Below are 15,323 nucleotides of genomic sequence, written 5' to 3'. Positions count from 1 at the left end.
CTAATCCCAGACTAAACCCAGACTAAACCCAGACTAATCCCAGACTAATCCCAGACGAATCCCAGACTAATCCCAGACTAATCCCAGACTAATCCCAGACGAATCCCAGACGAATCCCAGACGAATCCCAGACGAATCCCAGACTAAACCCAGACTAAACCCAGACTAATCCCAGACTAATCCCAGATGAAACCCAGACGAAACCCAGACTAAACCCAGACTATTGAGATAACCCAGAGATATTGTGTATTTTACTCAGGGGAGCAGGAGATATTGTGTATTTTACTCAGGGGAGCAGGAGATATTGTGTATTTTACTCAGGGGAGCAGGAGATATTGAGATATTGTTTAGTTTCATTGGAAAATGTTTGGCTGGATCTGTAAAGAACATTCACTCCGTCTCTCTGACTGAACCTCTCAAACTGCCTCATATACAGCCAAACAGAGACAGGTGCTTCCTGTTTCTGGAAGAGTCTTTCTCTCTCTCCCTCTCTCTCTCTCTCTCTCTTTCTGAATGGAGTAAATGATGGTGTGAGTTATGCTGTATATGGATGTGAGGAGGTTCAGAGACTCTTCGCTCTTCTGACACTAAATATCATTAATCTGATTTTGAGTAAAGGCAGTGTATTTAATGTGATCAGCAGGAGTGAATAAAAATAAAGAGTATACAGTGATATTGATATCAGGAGGGCCAAAGTCAATATTTATAAAGCATTTTGGGGAATAAGAAGCTTTTATATTTAATGGAAAAAGGTCTGTATAGAGCTCTTTTCTTCTTTCTCATTTTTAGAGGTATGGGTTTGCAGTTTCTTCTCTCTAATTCTTTAGGAAGCAGCTCAGCTCCAAACTGTCAGACCACCTTAAATTTACCTCAAAAAGCAGAAACACAAAGTGCTGAGGAGTGAAGTGCATAAAGGTTTCACAGGGTTATTATCATCACAGATTATTCCAAACTTTTGAACTCTAGTGTACACTTACGTCAGGCTAATCTGAATCTAGAATTAACATAATCTACACTCACTCCTATTTATAAACATATGTACAATAAAACACAGCAGCACCCCTCCTCCTCTCTTCTCTTCGTATGTTTAGGTGTTGAAATCTGTGCTGCTGTTTCCGACTATCGAGCGCATGGCCGTTACTCCTCAGGGGAAAGTGATGACCCCTCTGCTCTGTAATCTGCGCTACACCGCTTACCTGCCCGTATTCCTGCTTTCACTGCTGCCCGAGAGACTGAAGACCAGCCTGGTTCACCTGGTCCTGAAGAGCGTGAAGCACCTGGACACCCTGATCGTCCCGCCCACAGCCAGCCTGATTAACGTGGACTGTGTCGGTAAGAGCAGCACATTTCCTCCACCTGTGATAAATGATTTATTTACCTTTATAACATCAATCAAAAACATCACCTGCTCAAAAATACTGTTCTGTAGAAGGACGTAGATAAGAGCTGTAGTGATGATGAGCCGTAGTGATGAAGAGCCGTAGTGATGAAGAGCCGTAGTGATGAAGAGCCGTAGTGATGAAGAGTCGTAGTGATGAAGAGTCGTAGTGATGAAGAGCTGTAGTGATGAAGAGCCGCAGTGATGAAGAGCCGCAGTGATGAAGAGCCGCAGTGATGAAGAGTCGTAGTGATGAAGAGTCGTAGTGATGAAGAGCCGTAGTGATGAAGAGCCGTAGTGATGAAGTCGTAGTGATGAAGAGTCGTAGTGATGAAGAGCCGTAGTGATGAAGAGCCGCAGTGATGAAGAGCCGCAGTGATGAAGAGTCGTAGTGATGAAGAGTCGTAGTGATGAAGAGCCGTAGTGATGAAGAGTCGTAGTGATGAAGAGCTGCAGTGATGAAGAGTCGTAGTGATGAAGAGCCGTAGTGATGAAGAGCCGTAGTGATGAAGAGCCGTAGTGATGAAGAGCCGTAGTGATGAAGAGCTGCAGTGATGAAGAGTCGTAGTGATGAAGAGCCGTAGTGATGAAGAGTCGTAGTGATGAAGAGCTGCAGTGATGAAGAGTCGTAGTGATGAAGAGTCGTAGTGATGAAGAGTCGTAGTGATGAAGAGCCGTAGTGATGAAGAGTCGTAGTGATGAAGAGCCGTAGTGATGAAGAGTCGTAGTGATGAAGAGTCGTAGTGATGAAGAGTCGTAGTGATGAAGAGTCGTAGTGATGAAGAGTCGTAGTGATGAAGAGCCGTAGTGATGAAGAGCCGTAGGATTTCTCACCTGGTCTTGTCTGGGAAATCTGCTGTAGAAGCATCATATTTTAGAAGATGTGTGTAGGCGTGGAAATGCACCGCTAAGTTGTTCCTATTTCTCATTTTCCTCCTGTAATAAAATGTTTATTAATAAGTTATTAATATTGTAGTAAATGAATCAGGGTTTGAGTGGCGACTGACCGAGCGCAGAGTTTCCCCGAGTTCAGAATAAAATATTATTTATTATCTGGTATCTAATCTCCGGGGCTGCAGCTCGCTGGGTAATGGAGCAGATGAAGAGAGGAGGTAATTAAGAGTTCTCTCCTCTACAGAGAACAGATCCCTCTCTCTGTCTCTGTCTCTCTCTCTCTCTCTCTCTCTCTGCTTTTAATCATTTAGTACTTTCCGCTGATTGTCATTTGGGATTACTAGAAATCCCCCGCCTCCCTTTTTTTTCTTTAACCTCTTTTCTTTATTTTATTTCAGTATTTGTTTTTGGTAAAAACCAACAAATGTTTTAATGTTTTGTTGTGTTTTGAAGCGCCTGTGTGGTTGTGGGTGTCTGTACATCTGTCTGTACATCTGTCTGTCTGTCTGTCTGTCTGTGTGAGTGCTGGTCTTTGTCTCTGAGCTGAAAGCTACGCTGTCTCTCTGTTGTATTACTGGTATAATTGATGATGAGATGATGGAGTTGATTAAGGAAGCATGTTGGGATCAGATGGAGCTTCCGGGACATTTTTAAAGAATTTATTTGTTCAGTATTTTCTGCCCCTGAAATAGAGAAGCAAATACACACACACATACACACACACACACACACACATACACACACATACACACACACACACACACACATACACACACATACACACAGATCATGTCAGGAACAGATCTGTAGTCAGTGTGTGTGAGTGTAAGTGGATGTAAGTATGTTTATATAAACTAATGAGGTAATTCTCCCTAGAGATTCTGTAGAGAGGAAAACCCATAAACTGACTCTAATATCCCCCAATCACCTCCTTCACCTCCATCACCTCCATCACCTCCACACTCCCCATCACCTCCACCCTCCCCATCACCTCCATCACCTCCACCCTCCCAATCACCTCCTTCACCTCCATCACCTCCATCACCTCCACCCTCCCAATCACCTCCTTCACCTCCATCACCTCCATCACCTCCACCCTCCCAATCACCTCCATCACCTCCATCACCTCCACCCTCCCAATCACCTCCTTCACCTCCATCACCTCCATCACCTCCACCCTCCCCATCATCTCCATCACCTCCATCACCTTCACCCTCCCCATCACCTCCACACTCCCCATCACCTCCACCCTCCCCATCACCTCCATCACCTCCACCCTCCCCATCACCTCCACACTCCCCATCACCTCCACCCTCCCCATCACCTCCATCACCTCCACCCTCCCAATCACCTCCTTCACCTCCATCACCTCCATCACCTCCACCCTCCCAATCACCTCCTTCACCTCCATCACCTCCATCACCTCCACCCTCCCAATCACCTCCTTCACCTCCATCACCTCCATCACCTCCACCCTCCCAATCACCTCCATCACCTCCATCACCTCCACCCTCCCAATCACCTCCTTCACCTCCATCACCTCCATCACCTCCACCCTCCCCATCATCTCCATCACCTCCATCACCTCCACCCTCCCAATCACCTCCTTCACCTCCATCACCTCCATCACCTCCACCCTCCCAATCACCTCCTTCACCTCCATCACCTCCATCACCTCCACCCTCCCAATCACCTCCATCACCTCCATCACCTCCACCCTCCCAATCACCTCCTTCACCTCCATCACCTCCATCACCTCCACCCTCCCCATCATCTCCATCACCTCCATCACCTTCACCCTCCCCATCACCTCCACACTCCCCATCACCTCCACCCTCCCCATCACCTCCATCACCTCCACCCTCCCCATCACCTCCACACTCCCCATCACCTCCACCCTCCCCATCACCTCCATCACCTCCACCCTCCCAATCACCTCCTTCACCTCCATCACCTCCATCACCTCCACACTCCCCATCACCTCCACCCTCCCCATCACCTCCATCACCTCCACCCTCCCAATCACCTCCTTCACCTCCATCACCTCCATCACCTCCACCCTCCCCATCATCTCCATCACTTCCATCACCTCCATCACCTCCTTCATCTCCATCATTTTCTCCTTTCATTAGGACTCAGTTTATCACTAATAAAGCTCCAATTATGCTCTCTCAGGGCTCTGGTTGCTAATGGTCAGACAGCACCGAGAATGTTTTTCTCACGTGTTGATGCTGAACAACTGCCTCACAACTCTGATATAAAACTGATTCACTGATATTTAAAATATAATCACAAGTTTTATCACCTTATTCACATTTCATTTCTTAAATGCAGATTCATATATACAGCATTATTTCTGCTCTGGTCTCTGTTCTGTGGAGCAGAGCGCTGTGGAGAATCTTCTGGACTCTGGTTTCTCAGAGTGGAAGTTATGAAACAGTGAAGCTTCTTCTGTTTCTCCCTGAGATTTTATGAGAACTCAGTGGAACATTAATCAAACATGAATTTTAACTTTAACTTGTGTAAGATTTGGTTTGAAGTTTGAAGCCATATGAAGATCACTCAAAACCAGAGTAGAATAGCAGGTAGACTTTTTAGCAGCATTTCATACCAAAATGATACGACTAAATAGTGTGATTGGTTTGATCCAGTGTGACCATATTATCTTTACTAAAGAACCCTTAAGAACCTCTTTTTTGAGAAGTTATCAGTAAAACAGGACTGTGTACTTTTTAAACTGAATGGAAATGAGTACAGCAGGACTTCTGTATAAATATAAAACCCTCCTCTGAACACTCAGAGACCCTGAGGCTCCATAAATGATCAGAGCTGAAGTGGTACAGAAGCTGAAATATGCTGGATGTTTGAAGGAACTGGAGAATGTCATATCAGAGTCGACCACACAGATTCCTGATTTTACACACTTCTGATTGTTTTCTTCTATTGGAACGATATTGCGTTTGAGTCTCTTTATGACCTCGGGTCCGGAGGCAAGACATTTATGTTGACATCTGAGAAACATCCGCTTCGCTGGATCTGAGAAAAGATCTAACAAATTCCATGACATGATTTCCTCATTTAAAGTGTGTTTATTCTGTTTTAATGTCAGATAAATAGAATTTGTAACCTCTGTTCTGTTGAGTTCTGAGTTCCACAGTGATTAAATCAGGAGTTAGTATCACAGGAATTACTAAACCCAGATTCAGGCATGCTGCTGCGTTTCTCTGATTTGCTGGAGAAAAGTGCAGGTGTGATTTATCAGGGAGGAAAACCACCGGCTAAAAGAATTGTCGCCAAGCGGCTTCAAATCAGCTTTCAGCTGCAATTAAAAAGCGACGACAGACGAGTCTCTTAAATTCCACGTAATGAAAGATGTGTTTATTTCTATTTATCTGATGGAATTACCTCACTCTAAACAGCGGGGCGACTCTGTGTGAGGTAGTATAGAACTCGCCCACCCGGGGTTAGTAGAATTTGGCGGGAGAAACTCGACTGTTCTGCAGGTTTTTATTGTAAAACGTGGTGTTTAACTTTAAGGAAGAACAAAAGAACCATATTGTTCACATGTTTTATTTTCTGATTCTTCAGTGGAGGTAAAACAGTAAATTAAAGCTGATCATGTTGGATCAGTCTCTGTGTTTAGTACAGGATGAGGATCAGCTGATTAAAGATCTATTTTTTTAAGCTGGTTTTATCACTGTTGCACCATCAACTAATCAGATCCCTGATACCGGGATAGTTATTAAAAGCTAATAGAAGCAGACGTGTGTAGAATAACTGAGTTATTGTGTCAGTTTTAGTGCTTTCTTTATCCGTCCTGCTGATCATTCTGTACTAAATCCTCTCAGAGCGAGAGTCTGGAGTTTAGATCAGTCTGTAGTTTAGATCCGTCTGTAGTTTAGATCAGTCTGGAGTTTAGATCAGTCTGGAGTTTAGATCTGTCTGTAGTTTAGATCAGTCTGGAGTTTAGATCCGTCTGGAGTTTAGATCCGTCTGTAGTTTAGATCTGTCTGTAGTTTAGATCCGTCTGTAGTTTAGATCAGTCTGGAGTTTAGATCCGTCTGTAGTTTAGATCAGTCTGGAGTTTAGATCAGTCTGTAGTTTAGATCAGTCTGGAGTTTAGATCAGTTTGTAGTTTATGTCAGTCTGTAGTTTAGATCAGTCTGTAGTTCATGTCAGTCTGTAGTTTAGATCAGTCTGTAGTTTAGATCAGTCTGTAGTTTAGGTCAATCTGTAGTTTAGATCAGTCTGGAGTTTAGATCAGTCTGTAGTTTATGTCAGTCTGTAGTTTAGATCAGTCTGTAGTTTATGTCAGTCTGTAGTTTAGATCAGTCTGTAGTTTAGATCAGTCTGTAGTTTAGATCAGTCTGTAGTTTAGTGGTGTTGAAGCTGCAGTGTCGGTGGAGGAAAGTGTCGGTGGTGTGGTTTGGTAACCGGGTGCAGGTGTGTGGATGTGTAGATTGGGTTGGAATGCTGTGTTCTGCCAAACCCCCGACCCAGACACAACCCCCCCTCCCGACTCCCCCACACACCCCTCCCGTACAGAGATAAGTGAGGTAAAACAGTCTCACATCAAGAGGACTGCCCCAGACTGCCACACTAATCACTGATCCTGATCTCCTCTCTTCTCTTCTGGTCTGAACTAAGACTGAACTTCTGCTTCTTCCAGCAAAACCATCTAGGTTGCTAGGAACCTGGGTGTTCTGGTTGATGACCAGCTCTCCTTCACGCACCATGTGGCCTCGGTTGCTCGATCCTGCCGCTTCGCGCTTTATAACATCAGAAAAATTTGACCGTTACTGACGCAACAGGCCACCCAACTCCTGGTACAAGCAACCGTCACCTCACGCCTCGACTACTGCAATGCCCTGCTAACTGACCTCCCGGCCTGTGCAGTAAAACCACTTCAAATGATCCAGAATGCAGCAGCACGTCTGGTCTTCAACCAGCCAAAACGGGCACATGTCACCCCGCTGCTCATTGAGCTCCACTGGCTACCAGTTGATGCATCAAATTCAAAGCTCTTACAATCGCCTACAAGCTGATACAGAACAGCTCCTTCCTACCTGCACTGATCACTCCTCGCGTTTGTTTTATTGTTTGGTGTAAAATGTTCTGCATTCAGTCTGAAAGGAGCTTTATACTGCACAGGGCCTTAATACTTCTATCTACCAGTCAAATGTTTCACAAACCCATCCGCCACCATGCTTAACAGTTGGAGAGGTATTTTTTTAACAAAATTTTACCCTTCAAAAAAGGACCAGTCCCTTTGACATTGATGGCAATGGTCAAAACCTGATCTGTACCACCGCCCTTTGAGCCTCCAGGACTCTCCCCAATTTACTTGGCCAATCACCCAACCCACTCATTAGGACTCCTCCCCCCTGTCACTAGTGATTCTTCAACACCAGGAGGGTTAAGAAGACCAGCACAGGCCTCCTCTGATACATGTGAAGTCAGACTCCGCCTCTTTTTGAACTGCTGCTGATGCTGTAGCATTGTCGAGTAGAATCACAGCCCTAACGCTCGGAGGAAAGCGCAGCGACTCTGATACATCAGCTCACAGACGCAGCCTTGTGCTGATCCACATCACCCTAGGAGTGATGAGGGGAAAGAAAGAGCGCCATCTACTGTACTGTACCCACCCAGAGAGAGCAAGACCACTGTGCTCTCTCGGGGCTCCGGCAGCTGGTGGCGAGCTGCATGACCGGGATTTGAACCAGCGATCTCCTCATCATAGTGGCAGTGATTTAGTCTGCTGGATCACTCAGAGCCCTAAAAAACACCCATTCTAACTACTGCATCAGTCTGTTCTTGTTTTAAACAAATAAACATTTACAAATATTCAACAGTAAGATCCTGGATGTTCTTCATCAGATTCAGGTTATATAATTTATCTCATCTGTTCTTCTATAAATCAGTTCTAGTTCTGTTCAGAGTTTAACTCGACTCTCAGACATTAGAACTCCTCTATCACACATTAACTGTTCTGTGTTTCAGCGTCTCTCTGTTATATAAGAGCTGCAGGAACAGTGATCAGTCTAGCTCTTCACTGTTACTCTGAGTTTTTGCTGGATGATGATGATGATGACGATGATGACGATGGTGATGATGGTGATGATGACGATGATGACGATGGTGACGATGATGATGATGGTGATGATGGTGACGATGATGATGACGATGATGATGGTGATGTGTTCAGTGTTTAAAGGAGAGTTAATATGTGGAGTAAACTCTTTACTGTATGTAGGAGAGAAAATTATTTATTTTAGTTTTAGTGTAAAGAAGTAAATCTACACCAAACTGCTGCAGATTAAACTCATTTACAGGAGCTTTTATTAAAATAAGGCAGTTTTTACACCAGCAGTATTTAGTCCAGTTACAATAGACTCTGGTGTGTTTAGTTAGCGATTAGTCGACAGTGTAATTTCATTTCAATAACTCTTTTTAATGAACATTTTTGATTATGTCAGTCGTTATGTAGCCCAGCGAAAACTTTGTTTAAGTAGTTACAGGCCGTGTATTTGTATTTATTTTTCTCTGTGTGTTCTAATAGTAAATGATGATTTCAAACATTATTCTGTACTCTTACTGTCTGGATAATAACTTACCACACTACAGCTCTGAAAGTTTCTCTGATTTTGCTATTTATAGGTTTATGTTTGAGTAAAATGAACATTGTTCTTTTATTCTATAAACTACAGACAACATAATAATAATGATAATAATAATAATGAAAATAATAATGTATCTGAATTAATGTTTATAATGAGTCCTGTAATGGAATTTAAGATCAAAGGCTTCGAGTTTCTGCGTCTCCAGAGAGGAGTTTTCCTATTTCCTCTCCTCCGTCTCCTCCTGCACTCCTTCACTCTGATCATTTATCATTAATGATCACCTCCGAAAGACCTGCAGCCCCTCGGATAGAGAGAGAGAGAGAGAGAGAGAGAGAGAGATGTAGTAATCCTGAGCGTCTGATCAGGACAGATTCTGTAAAGCAGTTTGTGAGGAAGTTGGAGGGAAGGAGGGATGAATGTATGGAGAGAGGGATGGATGGATGGGTTCTTTAGCTGCTGGTCTGTAGAGGAGTTTGTTGGAGGGATGAATTGAGGGATGGATGGAAGTTTGTGAGAAAGTTGTTCTGTAAATGTTTATATTAAATAATGTTCAGGTGTTTTTCTCCGTCTCTCTCTCTCTCTCTTCTGTTTCCTCTCGTTTCTCAGGGAACGCGATGTACATGGGGAGTCAGGAGATGAGGCTGGTGTTGGAGAGGGATAACTCCACCATACGACACAACCTCCACAAGGTACCGGATTCAGACAGAGTTTTAATATTTACACTTAAACTGATGCAAAAAAATATTTAAAAAAACAAACACAAACATTTAGTGTCACAGTGAACTTAGGGAAGGTATTGCTGTTTTAATTGACTACACTATAAGTATGAAAAGTTTTAGAACACCCCAATTTTTCCATTTAAGATCTTCAGGTTCAGTCTGGACAGTTCTACTGTGCACTGTGGATGCTAATACCTGCTGTTCTGTATTTACAGTACTTTATAGCTTTAATAAAAAAATTACAGTAAAAAACTAAATAAAACCGTAAAAAGTATGTAAGATATATGTTTAATTAAATCAGTGTAAACAGAAAAATTCAGCAGAAAAACACAAAACCAGAGCAGACTGTCAGTGCAGAACCCTGTGTTCTCCAGAGTGTGTGTGTGAGTGTGTGTGTGTGCATTGCTGTGATGTTAAACAGAGGCAGTGTGGATGGGGGGGGGGGGGGAGGGGGGTTGGTGGACTTTATCTGTCATCAGTTAAAGAGGTGATGTCATCACTCTGCTTCTCTTACGCATCACATACCTTAACCCCGCGTGTCATACGCCCCCTAACTAACCCCCCCCCCACCATAACACACTACATACCCCCCCCCCCCACACACAGAATAAACAGAATAAAGTTATTTACAGCAAAACACCATAAATACCAACTTATCCAAAATACAATCATTATATTAGGAGAAGAAAGGCATAGACAGGTAAACTTTGGAAGTATATATTATATATATATATATATATATCTCACTAATAACAAACATTTGTCTCAAAACACACCAAGTTAAAAAACTGCAAAAAACTAAATATAAGCAAATAAAATGATCTAATTTTAGGGTGAAATTATATGAATTGTAGGTGAAAGTAGACTCACTTATAATTTTCCTGATTTAAAGTCATTTAAACTCAGACTGCAGAGTGACATAATCCTTTCCTTCTCTCTTTGTGAGGAAAAAGTTACAGGATTTATTTAGTTTATGACTCAGAACAGCTGGTTATTCTCATTACATCATTTCCTGTTTACCAGGTCTTTACGGTAAGTATGAACAGTTAAATCCTGTTTATTCCATTCCCTGCAGGTGTGAACGGGACAAAGCTGGGGAATGTCCTGAGATTCAGTGGATCATATTTATTTATTGGGATGTTTTGTTGTTGCCCTCAACGGAGTTATAATAATAAAGTGAATGTGTGTTGGGCTGATGTTCTGCTGCAGTGATGGAAACAGTAAAAATACCGACACAGTCAAACTCACGGTGAAGAGTTATCATTGTGGACATCTCGGGAACGCCCAGTCAGGTATAGGTGGTGAGGTGTTGTCTTGTGAATGCTTAATCCTTCATTAATCAATGCTTTGCTGCATTTCTGATTGGAGAGATCAGTCCAGTTTATTCTGAGTACTGTTAACTCCCCATCACCCCACTGAACTCCTCCCTCACTGCTGTCGTCCATTTTCACTTCTACTCTCGTTCATTCACACGTGTGAATCGAGTATGTGTTCGATTTTAAAATTCTACATGAAAGTGGCCTGAATTTAAATTGAAAATGTCAGATTTAATGTGTTTTTTTTTCACACGGAAACACAAGACACTTATGTGTCACACATGATTACAGATCAGATCTGGTTCAGTTTTACCTGAAGTGTAAACAGATCTGCTGTTTAAATGGGTTTAGATGGTAAAAGCAGGTTTCTGAGAGACAATAGGAACTGTCTGCTTTAGTGAGGGTTGTGGAGGTGAGGACAGCAGGTCGTGTGTTTGAAGCCCGTGTTCAGTTTTTAAGCAGATGAATGGTGTTAGATGTTCAGGTTGGGGGGGGAATGAATCAGATGAACAGATGTATGAATGATGATGAACCGGTTCGGGTCAGAAGCCAAGCGTTACTCAGTCCGTCAGCGGAGTGATGCTGAGCAGTAAATATGATCTTTCTATTGTTCAGAATTTAGTTTTATAATAAATATCCTCAGCGCTCAGGGAGGGAGGGGGGGTCGTTACTGTGGGAAAACCTCATCGTCTGTCTGAGTTTTGAGTCTAAGGGGAAATCAGATCAGACATCTTTTATTTATATATTTACTGATGTATAGTTTTATTTGTTTAGTAGTTGTTTTGCTGCAGGACCCAGAAGCTGCTTTTTTATTTAGTCCACTTAGCAATGACTCCAGGTCAGTGTAAAGTTCAGCAGTTTAAATAATAATAAAATAAATGAGTAAAAATGAGGCCTTACTCTGGCTACAGTGATGTGATGCTATAATGTGAGTTTATTAAGAGTTTTATTGGCTTGTAAATCATGGTTTAATGTAATGCACAACAGTTTTTATTAAGAAAATACATCATGTTTATTGTAATCTACACAGGATCTGAAAGAGTTAACTCTTTTTCAGTCATTTTTGTTCATGTATTTTGTGATATTGTAGCTTTTGATGATCGTGTATCTCAGATCAGTTTAATCAGATCAAACCCGACCGAGGTTCTGAAAGAAGACGCTGCAGTAAAGGATTGTGGGACGGTTTGGTTCTCGGTGAAATGAATCAGTCCTCAGTTATTCACTCATTATGTTGTGTTGGGTTTTGGCAGTTGTGTTACGCAGATTAGGAAGCTTAGTTTTGACAGTTGTCTTAATCTGACGCGGCTTTTCTCCTCTTAGTTTGGATGCAGAGCCTGAATTCAGGATTTCTCCTGTTCTGACCTGAATCCTTTCCCTGTTAACCCTTAAAGACCCGTATCTTCTGATTCACTCTAATGACTAATTATTAATTAATGTATTATTAATACAATTATTAATTAATGTATTAGATATTTATAGTAGTAATATAATAAGCCATGGTATTTACTGCATATTAGGTCACAATAAATTTGTTAGTTTACTGTATTTTTCGCACTATAAGGTGCACCGGATTATAAGGCGTATTATGCGACACTAGTAAGTAACAGGGGTGTCCCCATGTTTTCCTTCTGATGCAGCAGGAATCCTTCTGATTCATCTCTGTATCTGTTATTTTTATTGCTCTGTGTTTAACTATAAATTAAATACCTTTAACTATTAGAATTGGGGTTTGTTAACAAATAAAAAGCAACATTGAAAAAGATGGTTGTAGTATCTCTCTGTGTTCCTTTAATAAAGCAGAACATTTACTGTAACAATACAGTAGTTTTTAAACATTGACTTGTTCTTCTCTCTGAGATGAACTACATAACATGAGCTAAAGTGTAACTGACTTTATAAAGTTAAATAAGTTAAATTAAAACTGTAAAACAATCAGCAATCAGACAGACACTGAATTTCTTGTCTCTTAAAGTGTTTGAGAGCATCAGTTAAAGTAAAGTAGTGAAGAGGTAGAGTTACAGGTATACAGTGAATAGTGAATATTTGAGTAATGTTCGAATCCAGGTTATGAGAAAAGCAACAACTACTCAACTAAATAAAGAAAAAAAATCTTTAAAAGTAAAATGAAGGTCAATCAATCAGAAAAGAAGAATTTCAAGAACTTTAAAAGTATCCTCAAAAGCAGTCACTGCAAAGACAATCAAAAACTTTATACTGATGAAACTGGCAATCATCAGGACCGCCCCAGGAAAGGATAGAAGAGCGAGAGTTTCCTCTGTTGTACAGGATGAGTTTATCAGAGTTTCCAGCCTCAGAAACCACAAGTTAACAAACAGCTCCTCAGATAAGAGTATCTAAATACTTCACAGAGTATTTTGGTTTGTTTAACACTGTTTTTAAGTTACTACATGATTCATTATGTGTTCCTTCATAATCTGATAGATCACTTTACTATTTATTTACTATGTAGGAAAAAAAAAAAAATAAATTAAATAATGTTTAAACCTTTGACTGATGTTGTCTATTGTGTAAATATTATAAATGATTTGTTGAACATTATATTGTAATAAAAATGATGGTTAATAAAGAGTTTATGGATGGAAATCCTGTGTGATTTTGGTAAACTCTGTGTTTTTTCTTCTCTTTTTTCAGCTTGTTTTTTATTACGGAGCTACAGATCACTGGTGTCCTGTTCAGTACTACTACGACCTGCGGAGAGACTTCCCGGACGGGGACATTCGTCTCTGTGAGAGGGGACATCGCCACGCCTTCGTTCTGGACGCGGGACAGGAGATGGGCGAGATGACCACAGAGTGGATCCGGGAGGAGCTCAGGGGTTTATAGCGCTGATCTTATATGACTTTATTACAGTTCTGATCTAAACTGGATCTGTATTACAGGATACAGGGATTTACCTGATACACCTTATTACAACCTTATTAACACCTTTATTAAGGCCTTATTACAGCCTTTATTACGGGTAATGAAACACTTGAAGACGAGAAGAACTCTGATTGGGTTTGATTCGCAGGGCCACAGCTGTGATTTATTCAGTGATATTTAATAATGAATTATTATAGTATGACGGAACTGGAAGCTGCGCCTGTTGGTGGCAAAACCAAGCAATTATGACCAAAAGCCAAAAAACTGATGGATCTGTTCATTTAAGAGCTTCTGTCAGGAGTTCATAGAGACAGTTTTAGTGAAGTGTTAGTGAAGTTTATGATGGATTATTAATGATTCTCAGAAGATTATTAAAGATGAATCAATAAATTCTTCCAAATGTTGCATCATAAGTAACTAAAGATTTTAAGTATAATGTTTAGCATTAGCATGATTAGCTCTCTCTACCAATTCAGAGAATAGAATTACAGAATCATGAATTCTGAACATTACCCCTGAATTGTGTTTAAAGAAATCATGAACATTTTTAAATAACTATGAAATTCAGTTTGTTTTTGTTGCAGATTTTAAAGGAGAAATCCGGTATGAAATGAACTTGTGTACATTAGTGTTTTAGTGAAACATGAAAACAAGTAGAAACGTTTTTGTTAAATATCTCACCTCTGTTCTCCCCCAGCGTTCTGAAATACAGAGCTTTTAGCTGATGCTCCCAACAGGCTTACAGTGTTAGTGATAGGGGCATAGAGTTACCCGTGCAAAGGAATCACTATTTTACACCATTAACAACAAACTCAGTGGTAGAAATCTGAGAGCCTGACATTAAAAACAAGAAACTAAGATCTTTTAAAGAGCACAGAGAGCTTATTAAATACTCTGTTTATTATACACACAGGACCGTCAGGTAGGTGTTAAAGTAAAGTTACGATCAGTCGAAGAACAAGCACAACATTACAGGCAGGAAAAGGGAACAGACTGCAAAATTGGAAATGCATAAATATTACAGAGATTTTTACTTATTTCCATTAATTTATAATTTTCCTGTGTATGAAGCTGCTTGGAGATTAATGTTAATGGTGTAAAATAGTGATTTCTTTGCATGAGTAGCTCTATGCCCCTATCACTACTATTGTGAGCCTGTTGGGAGCATCGGCTAAAAGCTCTGAATTTTGCTATTTGAGAAAAGTTTGTACTCATTATCATGTTTCACTACAACACAAGTCTGTTTCACACCAGATTTCACCTTTAATTCTGTTCAGATTCTGTTGATTGATTTGCACATTTTTTGAGGTTTACATAAAAAACTTCCTCAAAGTGTTTCACCAACATTTTATAAAATGTGACATAACTGTGATAACAATGTGACCAACGTTTGTTTTCTTGTTTTCATTAATTGTCAAAGCAATAAACACACAGAATAACATTCAGTTTAAATGGTGTTATTGCTGTTTTCACTTTATAATGTGGACAGATGAATAAAAATCCTAATACCTGA

General features: G+C 40.9%; 1 protein-coding gene across 2 annotated transcripts in view; it reads left to right on the top strand.

Moving 5' to 3' along the window:
• Positions 1 to 15,323, top strand: part of ldah (lipid droplet associated hydrolase) — a 45,735-nt gene extending 30,412 nt beyond the window's left edge. Inside the window, exons 5-8 of one of the 2 annotated variants that reach the window (XR_007424006.1) lie at positions 1,092 to 1,332; positions 9,499 to 9,581; positions 10,687 to 10,903; positions 13,580 to 13,667. Coding sequence is in view for 1 of the 2 variants with exons in the window: in XM_049463452.1 (XP_049319409.1) it covers positions 1,092 to 1,332; positions 9,499 to 9,581; positions 13,580 to 13,771 (516 nt within the window). In the remaining variant the exon portion in view is untranslated. Of the gene's footprint in view, positions 1 to 1,091; positions 1,333 to 9,498; positions 9,582 to 10,686; positions 10,904 to 13,579 lie in introns of both variants that reach the window. The other variant, XM_049463452.1, reaches the window with a different exon arrangement.

Source organism: Astyanax mexicanus, chromosome 14 (assembly GCF_023375975.1).
Source record: "Astyanax mexicanus isolate ESR-SI-001 chromosome 14, AstMex3_surface, whole genome shotgun sequence".
Lineage (NCBI taxonomy): Eukaryota > Metazoa > Chordata > Actinopteri > Characiformes > Acestrorhamphidae > Astyanax > Astyanax mexicanus.
This window is presented reverse-complemented; position numbering and strand designations above follow the sequence as displayed.